Genomic DNA, 14,394 nt, shown 5'->3' on the forward strand with positions numbered 1-14,394 from the left:
CCCACCAACCCACCACGCAGATGATATAGACCAGGGATGGGAAACTTTGACAGGGGTGAGGCACACAAAACCTCTGAAATCATCATGGGGGGGCGCAGTGGCTCGCGCATCTGTATACGCACATCCTTACCCACACATGTAGTCAGAACCGGACCAAGTCTTTCACGAAATGTTGTTAACCCCACCTTGCCAGCAAAGCATTTTAGCCCCCCCCCCTCCTCTTGACAGGAGATATAAAAAATTTAAAAAATGTTGAGTTAATGTCCTGCAATTCTACACGTTTTGCCATAGTGTGGAGAGAAATGTTTGCAGTTTTTAATATGATATCTGAGTGAGAGTGACTAACAAAATCAATGGAGGGGGGGGGGGGGGGGGGGGCAGGTCGGTAATTCGACCATTGTAACTACAAGTTTAGATAGCTGGCCACTAGACTAATTTACCAATCTAAAACATGTTAGCTGATATGGGTTAATTGAGTAACTGTCAGTGACTGACATAACAGAAAACTGCTGATGCACAAATTTCAAATTGTACCTTGTGTATTTGTCACAGATCCCTCTGGAACTTTCATTGCTCACACGTGTCCCCTATTCCTCCTGATTGTATTTGTATGAATGTGCCCTTCGTTCACCATGGTGGGGTCCATTATTGTTACATTGTCCGTTGGTCTTGTGAGTACCTGTGCTGTGTGTTTTGTGGATTGCGCAGATGATTATGGGTCTCCTCCCGTGTGGTAATCATTGTGCACGTGTGTTATTTATTCAAGGTACCCCTCGCTCTTTTGTTTGGGTTTCTGTCTGCAGAGTTTGATCCAATGCATTGGCTGTAAACATTAGTTATGGTTCTAAATGACAGGAAGATTCCTGCAATTGGATGTCTTCTCATATGGAAGAAGCTCGCTCTGTCTACGCTTAACAAACCTGTGAGTGTTCATCTCATTATTAGACTTGGTTTATTTATCATAAGTAGGTAAACTGACTGACACACAGGTAACTATTTTTTACTTTAGTTTATTTGGTCAATATATTCTTAACTCTTTCTTGAACTGCACTGTTGGTTAAGGGCTTGTAAGTAAGCATTTCACAGTAAAGTCCACACTTGTATTCGAAACATGTGACAAATAAAGTTTGATTTGAACTGTCCAAACCATTTAACCACTTGAGTAAATGAGGGATACAAAGTATGGTGAAAGCAGGTGCTTCCAAACATCTGTGGTTTCTGAGTTAATTAAGCAATTAACATCCATCATGCATAGGGTCATGTGTAAAAAATACTGGGCAGGCCATACTTTTGGCTACCATGAATATGCCCCCATAGTATGACAATGCCCCCATCCACAGAGCATGAGTGGTCACTGAATGGTTTGATGAGCATGAAAACGATGTAAACCGTATGTCATGGCTGTCTCAGTCACCAGATCTCAACCCAATTGAACACTGATGTGAGATCCTGGAGCAGCACCTGCGTTTTCCACCAAACCGTATTTCTCGTGGAAGAATAGTGTCCCATCTCGAGAACTGTTTTGGACATGGTCTCATTTATAATCTATAGAGGTCATTACATTATAAAACAATATGAATGTAGGCTATGATTGCAGAGAAATTCCCAACAAACGAATAGGTCATTTGTCAATTTGCAGTCATATATCATTCAAGTGAAGGCCATTATGGAAAACGTTAGAACTATCATGATAATACAACACTGCCCCCCTGTGTCTCAGTGATGCACTTATCAGTGGAGTCAATTCCAATAGCCTGCTGTACTTCAATGTGAAAGGGGACTTGGAACAGAATAAACATATGCACAAAATTGCAATGTTGATGACTATGCCAAATGAAATGTAGTCTCAAATGGGTTGCTGATATGTTGTTTTCATCTGGGTAAAAAAAAAATACCATGGAAAAAGACATTACTCACATGAAGGGGTAAAATAAACAGATAATGTACAGTAATTGATGTAGATAATGTACAGTAATTGATATAGATAATGTACAGTAATTGATGTAGATAATGTACAGCATTTGATACAGATAATGTGCTTTATTGTATGATATTACACGTACAGTGCTTTTGGGATAATGAATGTTCATCATTTGTCAATAAAATAACTTGTCTGGTGTCCTCAGGAAGAAAAACAAATACAATTATATACTGGTATTTGGTATGTGACAGTAAAAAACATGTATACAATTGTGATATTACTAAAAACATCTTCTTACAAAGTGTTAATAGGTTACAATGAGCAATACAACATTACACAATACGCCAAAACAAGCCTTTGCTACAATTGCTGCAAGACTACAAGGACACACCAAAGTCAAATAAGAATGATATAAATAAAGACTCATTCAAAAGTAGTGTATGTAGGAAGGGTTTAATAAGAAGTAGGAAGTAGGAAGGGTTTAATATTAATAGGAAGTAGGAAGGGTTTAATAGGAAGTAGGAAGGGTTTAATAGTAATAGGAAGTACGAAGGGTTTAATAGGAAGTAGGAAGGGTTTAATAGGAAGTAGGAAGGGTTTAATATTAATAGGAAGTATGAAGGGTTTAATATGAAGTAGGAAGGGTTTAATAGGAAGTAGGAAGGGTTTAATAGGAAGTAGGAAGGGTTTAATAGGAAGTAGGAAGGGTTTAATAGTAATATGAAGTACGAAGGGTTTAATAGTAATAGGAAGTACGAATGGTTTAATAGGAAGTAGGAAGGGTTTAATAGGAAGTAGGAAGGGTTTAATATTAATAGGAAGTAGGAAGGGTTTAATAGGAAGTATGAAGTGTTTAATAGGAAGTAGGAAGGGTTTAATATTAATACAAAGTACGAAGGGTTTAATAGGAAGTAGGAAGCGTTTAATGAGAAGTAGGAAGGGTTTAATATTAATAGGAAGTACGAAGGGTTTAATATGAAGTATGAAGTGTTTAATAGGAAGTAGGAAGGGTTTAATAGTAATAGGAAGTAGGAAGGGTTTAATAGGAAGTAGGAAGGGTTTAATATTAATAGGAAGTAGGAAGGGTTTAATATTAATAGGAAGTAGGAAGGGTTTAATAGGAAGTAGGAAGGGTTTAATAGTAATAGGAAGTACGAAGGGTTTAATAGGAAGTAGGAAGGGTTTAATAGGAAGTAGGAAGGGTTTAATATTAATAGGAAGTAGGAAGGGTTTAATAGTAATAGGAAGTACGAAGGGTTTAATAGGAAGTAGGAAGGGTTTAATAGGAAGTAGGAAGGGTTTAATAGGAAGTAGGAAGGGTTTAATAGTAATAGGAAGTACGAAGGGTTTAATAGGAAGTAGGAAGGGTTTAATATTAATAGGAAGTAGGAAGGGTTTAATAGGAAGTATGAAGTGTTTAATAGGAAGTAGGAAGGGTTTAATATTAATACAAAGTACGAAGGGTTTAATAGGAAGTAGGAAGGGTTTAATGAGAAGTAGGAAGGGTTTAATATTAATAGGAAGTAGGAAGGGTTTAATAGGAAGTAGGAAGTGTTTAATAGGAAGTAGGAAGGGTTTAATAAGAAGTAGGAAGGGTTTAATATTAATAGGAAGGGTTTAATATTAATAGGAAGTAGGAAGTGTTTAATAGGAAGTAGGAAGGGTTTAATAAGAAGTAGGAAGGGTTTAATATTAATAGGAAGGGTTTAATATTAATAGGAAGGGTTTAATATTAATAGGAAGTAGGAAGGGTTTAATAGGAAGTAGGAAGGGTTTAATATTAATAGGAAGTAGGAAGGGTTTAATAGGAAGTAGGAAGGGTTTAATATTAATAGGAAGTAGGAAGGGTTTAACATTAATAGGAAGGGTTTCATATTAATAGGAAGGGTTTCATATTAATAGGAAGGGTTTAATATTAATAGGAAGGGTTTAATATTAATAGGAAGGGTTTAATATTAATAGGAAAGGTTTAATATTAATAGGAAGTAGGAAGGGTTTAACATTAATAGGAAGGGTTTCATATTAATAGGAAGGGTTTAATATTAGTAGGAATGGTTTCATATTAATAGGAATGGTTTCATATTAATAGGAAGGGTTTAATATTAGTAGGAAGGGTTTCATATTAATAGGAATGGTTTCATATTAATAGGAAGTAGGAAGGGTTTAATAGGAAGTAGGAAGGGTTTAATGAGAAGTAGGAAGTGTTTAATAGGAAGTAGGAAGGGTTTAATAGGAAGTAGGAAGGGTTTAATAGGAAGTAGGAAGGGTTTAATAGGAAGTAGGAAGGGTTTCATATTAATAGGAAGTAGGAAGTGTTTAATAGGAAGTAGGAAGGGTTTAATAGGAAGTAGGAAGGGTTTAATATGAAGCCTTGATTTAGACAGATCGAAACAAGATGTTGCTGTTCTTCTTCTTTATACGAATGACCTTCCCTTTGTGATGGTGATCTGAAAATGAAACAGCACAAATTAGTTATGTTTAAACACTTCTCCAGGGCACTAGTCTAAAAATGAACATTGAATTCAATTCATATCTTAACTGTTAATTTACAAAAACACTGTTAATTTAATTTATTTGTTTCAATTTTTTTTAAATTAAAGACATACGGGTGGAACAAGTGCAGTACGGACACACCTGTTTCAAATAATACAACTAATTATAGTCTTCAGTCTGGATATTGATCATTTGAATCAGGTGTGTTAATGCTGGGGATGGAACAAAAGCCTGCAACCCCAGGTAGCTCTATAGGGCTGGTGTTGGAGATAACAGATAACTTGGATCTTACCTGGCTTCATACACATCTTCATGCAGTGTCTCTTGTGGACAAAGTTGTTCTTGTTGCCCCCGCAGCCATTGTAGCGCAACGACTGACATCTCTTTGTCTTGGGGTTGTACACGTATCTCCTCTCAGTTCTCTCCTCTCCATCACATGTTGTGCCCTTGTCAATGGGACTGAGACACAAGTCCGGAGGATTGAAGTCTGAAAGAAATGCACAGAAGCAATTGTAAGATGAAATGACGTGCTAATAGCACAAGTCATGGTGTAAGACAATGACTCCATCATACCAAAGACACATTTTCTAAGTATGTAAGTATCTAGGCTACATCTGCAGTTTAGTTCTGATAGAACATACTTCTCTAAAAGCCTGATGTGAAGTTCATGGAAATCTACTGTTAAAGTGACTAGTAGAACCTACTGCTACTACTATTACCTTGTACCATAACAAAGGAAACTTAATTTTCACCACCTCAATACCACCTCAAGCGTCAAACTGCGGAGAAAAAAACATGAACTGAATGTCAGCCTTGGGTTAAGGGAGTACTGAAGATCTCCTATATCACCTGACTGGAATGTCAACCACGTGTACAGAGACTCTCCTGCACTGGATTCACTGACATGGGTGGAATTCTGTAACATGAATCACAACTACTTGTCCGTGACTGAGTGATGGCCAAAGACTCCCTGCTCCCCAATGTACTGCGATGTGACCTCTGTACCAGACACTGGTGTTTCTGAGCACTAACTCTCTCCTCATACCTTGTACACTCCCATTTTAATAGCAGTGAATCAATGTCACATGGAAGGAGGAGAAGGGAGGAGGTATTGTGGGCACTATGCTGCCTTTATACGTTGTAGTGTGTTTACCAGCAGCTAAACTATTTCTGAGATGTAAAATGACTGTCTCTCTCTTACCTACCTTGTAGTTGCCATAGTACACATGACAAACGACTGCTTTCCTGAATTCCTGTGCTTCCTGTGGCCTGGTGTTTGTGATAGTTCTACTGCCCATGTGCAAAGCGCCTCACAGTATTAGTAGTTGTGATACTGTAGTTAACTTAAAGGGAGTGACATCACACCACCACGAGGGGCTGCCAAGAGACTGGAGCAATACAGTAGTGTTCCCAGCATTGACAGATCCACAGGGGTACAGGGTTTGTTGAACAAATAAAGATGATACAAACATGAACTCAAAATACATGAACATTGTTGTCTTACCAGTTACTTTGAGAGACTGCACACTAGGCTGGCTATGGGGTTCTGGGACGGTGACCTCCAATTTAGGGGCCACATCCAATTTAAGGGCCACAGTGGGGTTTTCTGCAATGAAACCAAAGCATGGTTAGAGTTTAATTCCATAATATGTTACTGCATTTAATAGAAATGTACTATAATACAAGCAGTGTACTACTCTGTTGTTAAAACCTGTTTACCAAGGAAGTAGCATTATAATATTAACATACAGCATAGAGAAGTTGTTACCCTTATGGACTCAGGTTTGATGAAGAGAACAATTATTTTGAGCCCAAGGAAGATGGATTAAGGATTCTGATACACAATGACAATGTAATTATTTTGGAGTTATCATCCATTTTTTTTTCATACATTGTTTGGTCACTGTAGAAAAATATATTGGTAATTTTGGGGGGACAAAATGCAGTCAATGAATGTAAACAAATTCAAAATCAGGCCTATGTCTAAAACAATTTAATATGCTCAAAAAAGTAAGTGCAATATTCACAACATCCACTGCAGCAAACACGTGAGTTTTAGTTTTGGGGTTTTAGGCTGGGTTTCTGTACAGCACTTTGAGATATCAGCTGATGTACGAAGGGCTATATAAATACATTTGATTTGATTTTGATTTGATTTGAGTATTTGGGCTTTCAAAGAGGTATAACTATCTTAGAACACACAGCAAACTTTTAAGGCATCAGAGAAGTAATACTGTTTCCACCCCTAGCACATTTACATGTTAGTCATTAAGCAGACTCTCCTATCCAGAGTGACTTAGGAATTAATGTGTTCATCTTAAGATAGCCTGGTGAGACAACCTAGCTATAGAAAGTCATAGAACGTACATTTTTCCTCAATAAAGTAGCTTCCAGCAAAGTCAGTGCTAGTAAGAAAAGGCCTATGGTTGGTTGGTCTCTTTTGGACTACCTGGGTTCTGGCATCTAGCCTGGCACTCTTTCATACTCTTGAAGTTGTTGGCATTGCCGAAGCAGCCTCCATAGTAGAAGTGCTTGCACTCCTGGCTCTGGTTGTCAAATAAGTAGCGAGTTACCAGACCTCGACATGGCCCCGGAGCCTCCTCCAGGTGACAGGGACTCTTGTCAACTAGAAACAGATGGAGAAAGAGGGAAGAGAGAGAGAGATAACATTATTGAGATAATGAAAAGGGGAGAACATTATTGAGCCTCCTCCATGTGACAGGGACTCTTGTCAACTAGAGACAAATGGAGGGAGAGAAAGAAGGCAGAGAGAGAGAGATAACATTATTGAGATACTGAAAAGAGGAGAAATGAGTACCAGCTACTGAGTCATTTGAAGAGATGACAGCAGGAAATGTTGAAAAAAGTACAGTATGGGAGATAGGCTTCCTGTTCCCCTAAGTCAAATACAATCTACACTACACTGCAATCTACCCTTGGACCAGTAAATTGACTTCCAGGCAAACTGTGAATAATAGAGAAAGAGGTGGCACTAACACTCTGGAGAGTTAGAGACACTGACAGAAAATATGATGAGAGGGGGAGGAGGTGGAAAGAGAGAGAACACACACTCAGGCATGGAGGAAGATAGAAGGTCGGCTGCTGACACAGTTAGTTATGAATGGATAGGGAGTTTGAGAAACAGACACCTCACAAGTCCTCGACTGGCAGCTTCATTAAATAGTACCCGCAAAACACCAGTCTCAACATCAACAGTGAAGATGCTGGCCTTCTAGGCAGAGTTGCAAAGAAAAAGCCATATCTCAGACCTGCCAATAAAAATAAAAGATTAAGATGGGCAAAAGAACACAGACACAGGACAGAGGACCTCGCCTCTTCACTGACGTTGAGACTGGTGTAGATGTCATCTAGGGGGTGATTGATTTCATGTCGCCCCATATATAGGACACATGACTTGACCAGGGCCAAGCCCCAGTAGATAAAAGTCACTTAATTTCCTGACACTTCATGGCTATGATATTGCTTTTTTTTCTCCTCTCGAATTAATAGAAATATTTCCGTCAAGTGGCCGTCCATTATCGGGCGAGACGTCCCAAAAATGAAGAGGTCATGAATATATAGATGCTGTAATTAAAGCTGTACTTAATACCTCAGCCTCTCTGAGTTCTAGAAGAGTCTGAGACAAACTAATAACTGTCATCCTCAAATATGTTGTGAATAATTATATATTGTATCCTACTGTTTATCTCTTTGTCACCAAATATCAAGTCCTTTTTCATTTCTAAACACTACTTTTACCAGACTGTGTTAAAGCATGTCAGAGAGAATGACTTGATTTTAACAGTAACACTACCTGAAAGCAGAGACTTTTTTCCTTTGTGTTTGTGTGACCCAGCCCGTTGAATAATTCAAACCAGTGATTCAACTGAAAGGCATCTAAGTTGGAAAAAGCTATCAGTGTTATGGTGGTGAATTACTGGTGACCAATCAGAATAATATGTCCCTCTGTCTTTCAAGGTTATGGCTGCTGTCCAACTTGACATACTGGAATTTTCCAGGTGAAAGGAGTTGTCCAATACACTACGGCCCTGTTCTAATACTCATATATACAGTGGGGCAAAAAAGTATTTAGTCAGCCACCAATTGTGCAAGTTCTCCCACTTAAAAAGATGAGAGAGGCCTGTAATTTTCATCATAGGTACACTTCAACTATGACAGACAAAATGAGAAAAGAAAATCCAGAAAATCACATTGTAGGATTTTTAATGAACTTATTTGCAAATTATGGTGGAAAATAAGAATTCTGTCCTTGATTGCAGCACTCACTACCGGGTTTCAAACTGTCTCCGGAGGCAGCATCAGAACAATAACTGTTCGTCGGGAGCATCATGAAATGGGTTTCCATGGCCGAGCAGCCGCACACAAGCCTAAGATCACCATGCGCAATGCCAAGCGTCGGCTGGAGTGGTGTGAAGCTTACCGTCATTGGACTCAGAGCAGTGGAAACGCGTTCTCTGGAGTGCTTCACTATCTGGTGTTACCTGAGAGTAGTCCTGTATCTCTGATGGTGAGAACACAACCTGCTCCAATGCATAGTGCCAACTGTAAAGTTTGGTGGATGAGTAATAATGGTCTGGGGCTGCTTTCACCTAGATTCGCCTGGTCAGTCTATGTCATGGACAGAGCAGGTGTTCTTACGGTGGCCAAGACCATACAGTGATTTAACTGGACAGGTTCCACTCAGAACAGGCCTCGCCATGGTCGACCAAAGAAGTTGAGTGCACGTGCTCAGCGTCATATCCAGAGGTTGTCTTTGGGAAATAGATGTATGAGTACTGCCAGCATTGCTGCAGAGGTTGAAGGGGTGGGGGGGTCAGCCTGTCAGTGCTCAGACCATATGCCGTACACTGCATCAAATTGGTCTGCATGGCTGTCGTCCCAGAAGGAAGCCTCTTCTAAAGATGATGCACAAGAAAGCCTGCAAACAGTTTGCTGAAGACAAGCAGACTAAGGACATGGATTACTGGAACCATGTCCTGTGGTCTGATGAGACCAAGATAAACTTATTTGGTTCAGATGGTGTCAAGCGTGTGTGGCGGCAACCAGGTGAGGAGTACAAAGACAAGTGTGTCTTGCCTACAATCAAGCATGGTGGTGGGAGTGTCATGGTCTGGGGCTACATGAGTGCTGCTGGCACTGGGGAGTTACAGTTCATTGAGGGAACCATGAATGCCAACATGTACTGTGACATACTGAAGCAGAGCATGATCCCCTCCCTTCGGAGACTGGGCCGCAGGGCAGTATTCCAACATGATAACGACCCCAAACACACCTCCAAGACGACCACTGCCTTGCAAAAGAAGCTGAGGGTAAAGGTGATGGACTGGCCAAGCATGTCTCCAGACCTAAACCCTATTGAGCATCTGTGGGGCATCCTCAAACGGAAGGTGGAGGAGTGCAAGGTCTCTAACATCCACCAGCTCTGTGATGTCGCCATGGAGGAGTGGAAGAGGACTCCAGTGGCAACCTGTGAAGCTCTGGTGAACTCCATGCCCAAGAGGGTTAAGGCAGTGCTGGAAAATGATGGTGGCCACAGAAAATATCGACACTTTGGGCCCAATTTGGACATTTTCACTTAGGGGTGTACTCACTTTTGTTGCCAGCGGTTTAGACATTAATGGCTGTGTGTTGAGTTATTTTGAGGGGACAGCAAATTTACACTGTTATACAAGCTGTACACTCACTACTTTACATTGTAGCAAAGTGTCATTTCTTCAGTGTTGTCACATGAAAAGATATACTCAAATATTTACAAAAATGTGAGGGGTGTGCTCACTTGTATATATATATATATATAAAATCAGAGGAATCTGGTGGGAGGAGCTGGAGGACGAGGGGCTCATTGTACTGTCTGGAATGTAATTAATGGAATGGAGTCAAACGTCAAGGTCTACCGACTGAGTCACAAAGCACAATACATCCTTCCCTCCTCCTATCCTTGAAGTAACTATTGATCTGGCATGACATAAATGATGAAAGCAATGCGGTGGAAAGCTTGCTTACGACAATCCAGTCATGACAGATCCATGAGGGAGGGAGGGAGGCAGGATGGATGGATGCCTTTCAATACTATTCCAATTGTGTCATTGTATTCTGTTACAGAGGCATTTAAAACTAATGGCCACTAGATGGAGCCTGAGACTAGTCCTGTATCTCTGATGGTGTGACATTATACTGTGTTGTAGTGTTGGAGGTGTTACCTGAGACTAGTCCTGTATCTCTGATGGTGTGATATGATACTGTGTTGTAGTGTTGGAGGTGTTACCTGAGACTAGTCCTGTATCTCTGATGGTGTGATATGATACTGTGTTGTAGTGTTGGAGGTGTTACCTGAGACTAGTCCTGTATCTCTGATGGTGTGATATGATACTGTGTTGTAGTGTTGGAGGTGTTACCTGAGACTAGTCCTGTATCTCTGATGGTGTGATATAATACTGTGTTGTAGTGTTGGAGGTGTTACCTGAGACTAGTCCTGTATCTCTGATGATATAATACTGTGTTGTAGTGTTGGAGGTGTTACCTGAGACTAGTCCTGTATCTCTGATGATGTGATATGATACTGTGTTGTAGTGTTGGAGGTGTTACCTGAGACTAGTCCTGTATCTCTGATGGTGTGATATGATACTGTGTTGTAGTGTTGGAGGTGTTACCTGAGACTAGTCCCGTATCTCTGATGGTGTGACAGTGTTGGTAGTGTTGGAGGTGTTACCTGAGACTAGTCCTGTATCTCTGATGGTGTGATATGATACTGTGTTGTAGTGTTGGAGGTGTTACCTGAGACTAGTCCTGTATCTCTGATGGTGTGATATGATACTGTGTTGTAGTGTTGGAGGTGTTACCTGAGACTAGTCCTGTATCTCTGATGGTGTGATATAATACTGTGTTGTAGTGTTGGAGGTGTTACCTGAGACTAGTCCTGTATCTCTGATGGTGTGATATGATACTGTGTTGTAGTGTTGGAGGTGTTACCTGAGACTAGTCCTGTATCTCTGATGGTGTGATATGATACTGTGTTGTAGTGTTGGAGGTGTTACCTGAGACTAGTCCTGTATCTCTGATGGTGTGATATAATACTGTGTTGTAGTGTTGGAGGTGTTACCTGAGACTAGTCCTGTATCTCTGATGATATGATACTGTGTTGTAGTGTTGGAGGTGTTACCTGAGACTAGTCCTGTATCTCTGATGGTGTGATATGATACTGTGTTGTAGTGTTGGAGGTGTTACCTGAGACTAGTCCTGTATCTCTGATGGTGTGATATGATACTGTGTTGTAGTGTTGGAGGTGTTACCTGAGACTAGTCCTGTATCTCTGATGATATGATACTGTGTTGTAGTGTTGGAGGTGTTACCTGAGACTAGTCCTGTATCTCTGATGGTGTGATATGATACTGTGTTGTAGTGTTGGAGGTGTTACCTGAGACTAGTCCTGTATCTCTGATGGTGTGATATAATACTGTGTTGTAGTGTTGGAGGTGTTACCTGAGACTAGTCCTGTATCTCTGATGATATGATACTGTGTTGTAGTGTTGGAGGTGTTACCTGAGACTAGTCCTGTATCTCTGATGGTGTGATATGATACTGTGTTGTAGTGTTGGAGGTGTTACCTGAGACTAGTCCTGTATCTCTGATGGTGTGACAGTGTTGGTAGTGTTGGAGGTGTTACCTGAGACTAGTCCTGTATCTCTGATGGTGTGATATGATACTGTGTTGTAGTGTTGGAGGTGTTACCTGAGACTAGTCCTGTATCTCTGATGGTGTGATATGATACTGTGTTGTAGTGTTGGAGGTGTTACCTGAGACTAGTCCTGTATCTCTGATGGTGTGATATGATACTGTGTTGTAGTGTTGGAGGTGTTACCTGAGACTAGTCCTGTATCTCTGATGGTGTGATATGATACTGTGTTGTAGTGTTGGAGGTGTTACCTGAGACTAGTCCTGTATCTCTGATGGTGTGATATAATACTGTGTTGTAGTGTTGGAGGTGTTACCTGAGACTAGTCCTGTATCTCTGATGGTGTGATATGATACTGTGTTGTAGTGTTGGAGGTGTTACCTGAGACTAGTCCTGAGACTAGTCCTGTATCTCTGATGGTGTGATATGATACTGTGTTGTAGTGTTGGAGGTGTTACCTGAGACTAGTCCTGTATCTCTGATGGTGTGATATGATACTGTGTTGTAGTGTTGGAGGTGTTACCTGAGACTAGTCCTGTATCTCTGATGATATGATACTGTGTTGTAGTGTTGGAGGTGTTACCTGAGACTAGTCCTGTATCTCTGATGGTGTGATATGATACTGTGTTGTAGTGTTGGAGGTGTTACCTGAGACTAGTCCTGTATCTCTGATGGTGTGATATGATACTGTGTTGTAGTGTTGGAGGTGTTACCTGAGACTAGTCCTGTATCTCTGATGATATGATACTGTGTTGTAGTGTTGGAGGTGTTACCTGAGACTAGTCCTGTATCTCTGATGGTGTGACAGTGTTGGTAGTGTTGGAGGTGTTACCTGAGACTAGTCCTGTATCTCTGATGGTGTGATATGATACTGTGTTGTAGTGTTGGAGGTGTTACCTGAGACTAGTCCTGTATCTCTGATGGTGTGATATGATACTGTGTTGTAGTGTTGGAGGTGTTACCTGAGACTAGTCCTGTATCTCTGATGGTGTGATATGATACTGTGTTGTAGTGTTGGAGGTGTTACCTGAGACTAGTCCTGTATCTCTGATGGTGTGATATGATACTGTGTTGTAGTGTTGGAGGTGTTACCTGAGACTAGTCCTGTATCTCTGATGATATGATACTGTGTTGTAGTGTTGGAGGTGTTACCTGAGACTAGTCCTGTATCTCTGATGGTGTGATATGATACTGTGTTGTAGTGTTGGAGGTGTTACCTGAGACTAGTCCTGTATCTCTGATGGTGTGATATGATACTGTGTTGTAGTGTTGGAGGTGTTACCTGAGACTAGTCCTGTATCTCTGATGATATGATACTGTGTTGTAGTGTTGGAGGTGTTACCTGAGACTAGTCCTGTATCTCTGATGGTGTGATATGATACTGTGTTGTAGTGTTGGAGGTGTTACCTGAGACTAGTCCTGTATCTCTGATGGTGTGATATGATACTGTGTTGTAGTGTTGGAGGTGTTACCTGAGACTAGTCCTGTATCTCTGATGATATGATACTGTGTTGTAGTGTTGGAGGTGTTACCTGAGACTAGTCCTGTATCTCTGATGGTGTGATATGATACTGTGTTGTAGTGTTGGAGGTGTTACCTGAGACTAGTCCCGTATCTCTGATGGTGTGACAGTGTTGGTAGTGTTGGAGGTGTTACCTGAGACTAGTCCTGTATCTCTGATGGTGTGATATGATACTGTGTTGTAGTGTTGGAGGTGTTACCTGAGACTAGTCCTGTATCTCTGATGGTGTGATATGATACTGTGTTGTAGTGTTGGAGGTGTTACCTGAGACTAGTCCTGTATCTCTGATGGTGTGATATAATACTGTGTTGTAGTGTTGGAGGTGTTACCTGAGACTAGTCCTGTATCTCTGATGGTGTGATATGATACTGTGTTGTAGTGTTGGAGGTGTTACCTGAGACTAGTCCTGTATCTCTGATGGTGTGATATGATACTGTGTTGTAGTGTTGGAGGTGTTACCTGAGACTAGTCCTGTATCTCTGATGATATAATACTGTGTTGTAGTGTTGGAGGTGTTACCTGAGACTAGTCCTGTATCTCTGATGGTGTGATATGATACTGTGTTGTAGTGTTGGAGGTGTTACCTGAGACTAGTCCTGTATCTCTGATGATATAATACTGTGTTGTAGTGTTGGAGGTGTTACCTGAGACTAGTCCTGTATCTCTGATGGTGTGATATGATACTGTGTTGTAGTGTTGGAGGTGTTACCTGAGACTAGTCCTGTATCTCTGATGGTGTGATATGATACTGTGTTGTAGTGTTGG

General features: G+C 40.7%; 1 protein-coding gene across 2 annotated transcripts in view; it reads right to left on the bottom strand.

The window, feature by feature from the left end:
- Positions 1 to 2,020: 2,020 nt before the first annotated feature.
- The window catches only part of tfpia (tissue factor pathway inhibitor a), a 57,863-nt gene continuing 45,489 nt past the window's right edge, over positions 2,021 to 14,394 (bottom strand). For both annotated transcript variants that reach the window (XM_029641060.2, XM_029641051.2), the window contains exons 3-6: positions 6,864 to 7,040; positions 5,919 to 6,020; positions 4,707 to 4,901; positions 2,021 to 4,368 (exon numbers count right to left, since the gene is read on the bottom strand). In XM_029641060.2, the coding sequence (XP_029496920.1) occupies positions 4,298 to 4,368; positions 4,707 to 4,901; positions 5,919 to 6,020; positions 6,864 to 7,040 (545 nt within the window). In that variant the 3' untranslated portion in view covers positions 2,021 to 4,297. The remainder of the gene's footprint in view (positions 4,369 to 4,706; positions 4,902 to 5,918; positions 6,021 to 6,863; positions 7,041 to 14,394) is intronic.

Source organism: Oncorhynchus nerka, linkage group LG3 (assembly GCF_034236695.1).
Source record: "Oncorhynchus nerka isolate Pitt River linkage group LG3, Oner_Uvic_2.0, whole genome shotgun sequence".
Taxonomy (NCBI): domain Eukaryota; kingdom Metazoa; phylum Chordata; class Actinopteri; order Salmoniformes; family Salmonidae; genus Oncorhynchus; species Oncorhynchus nerka.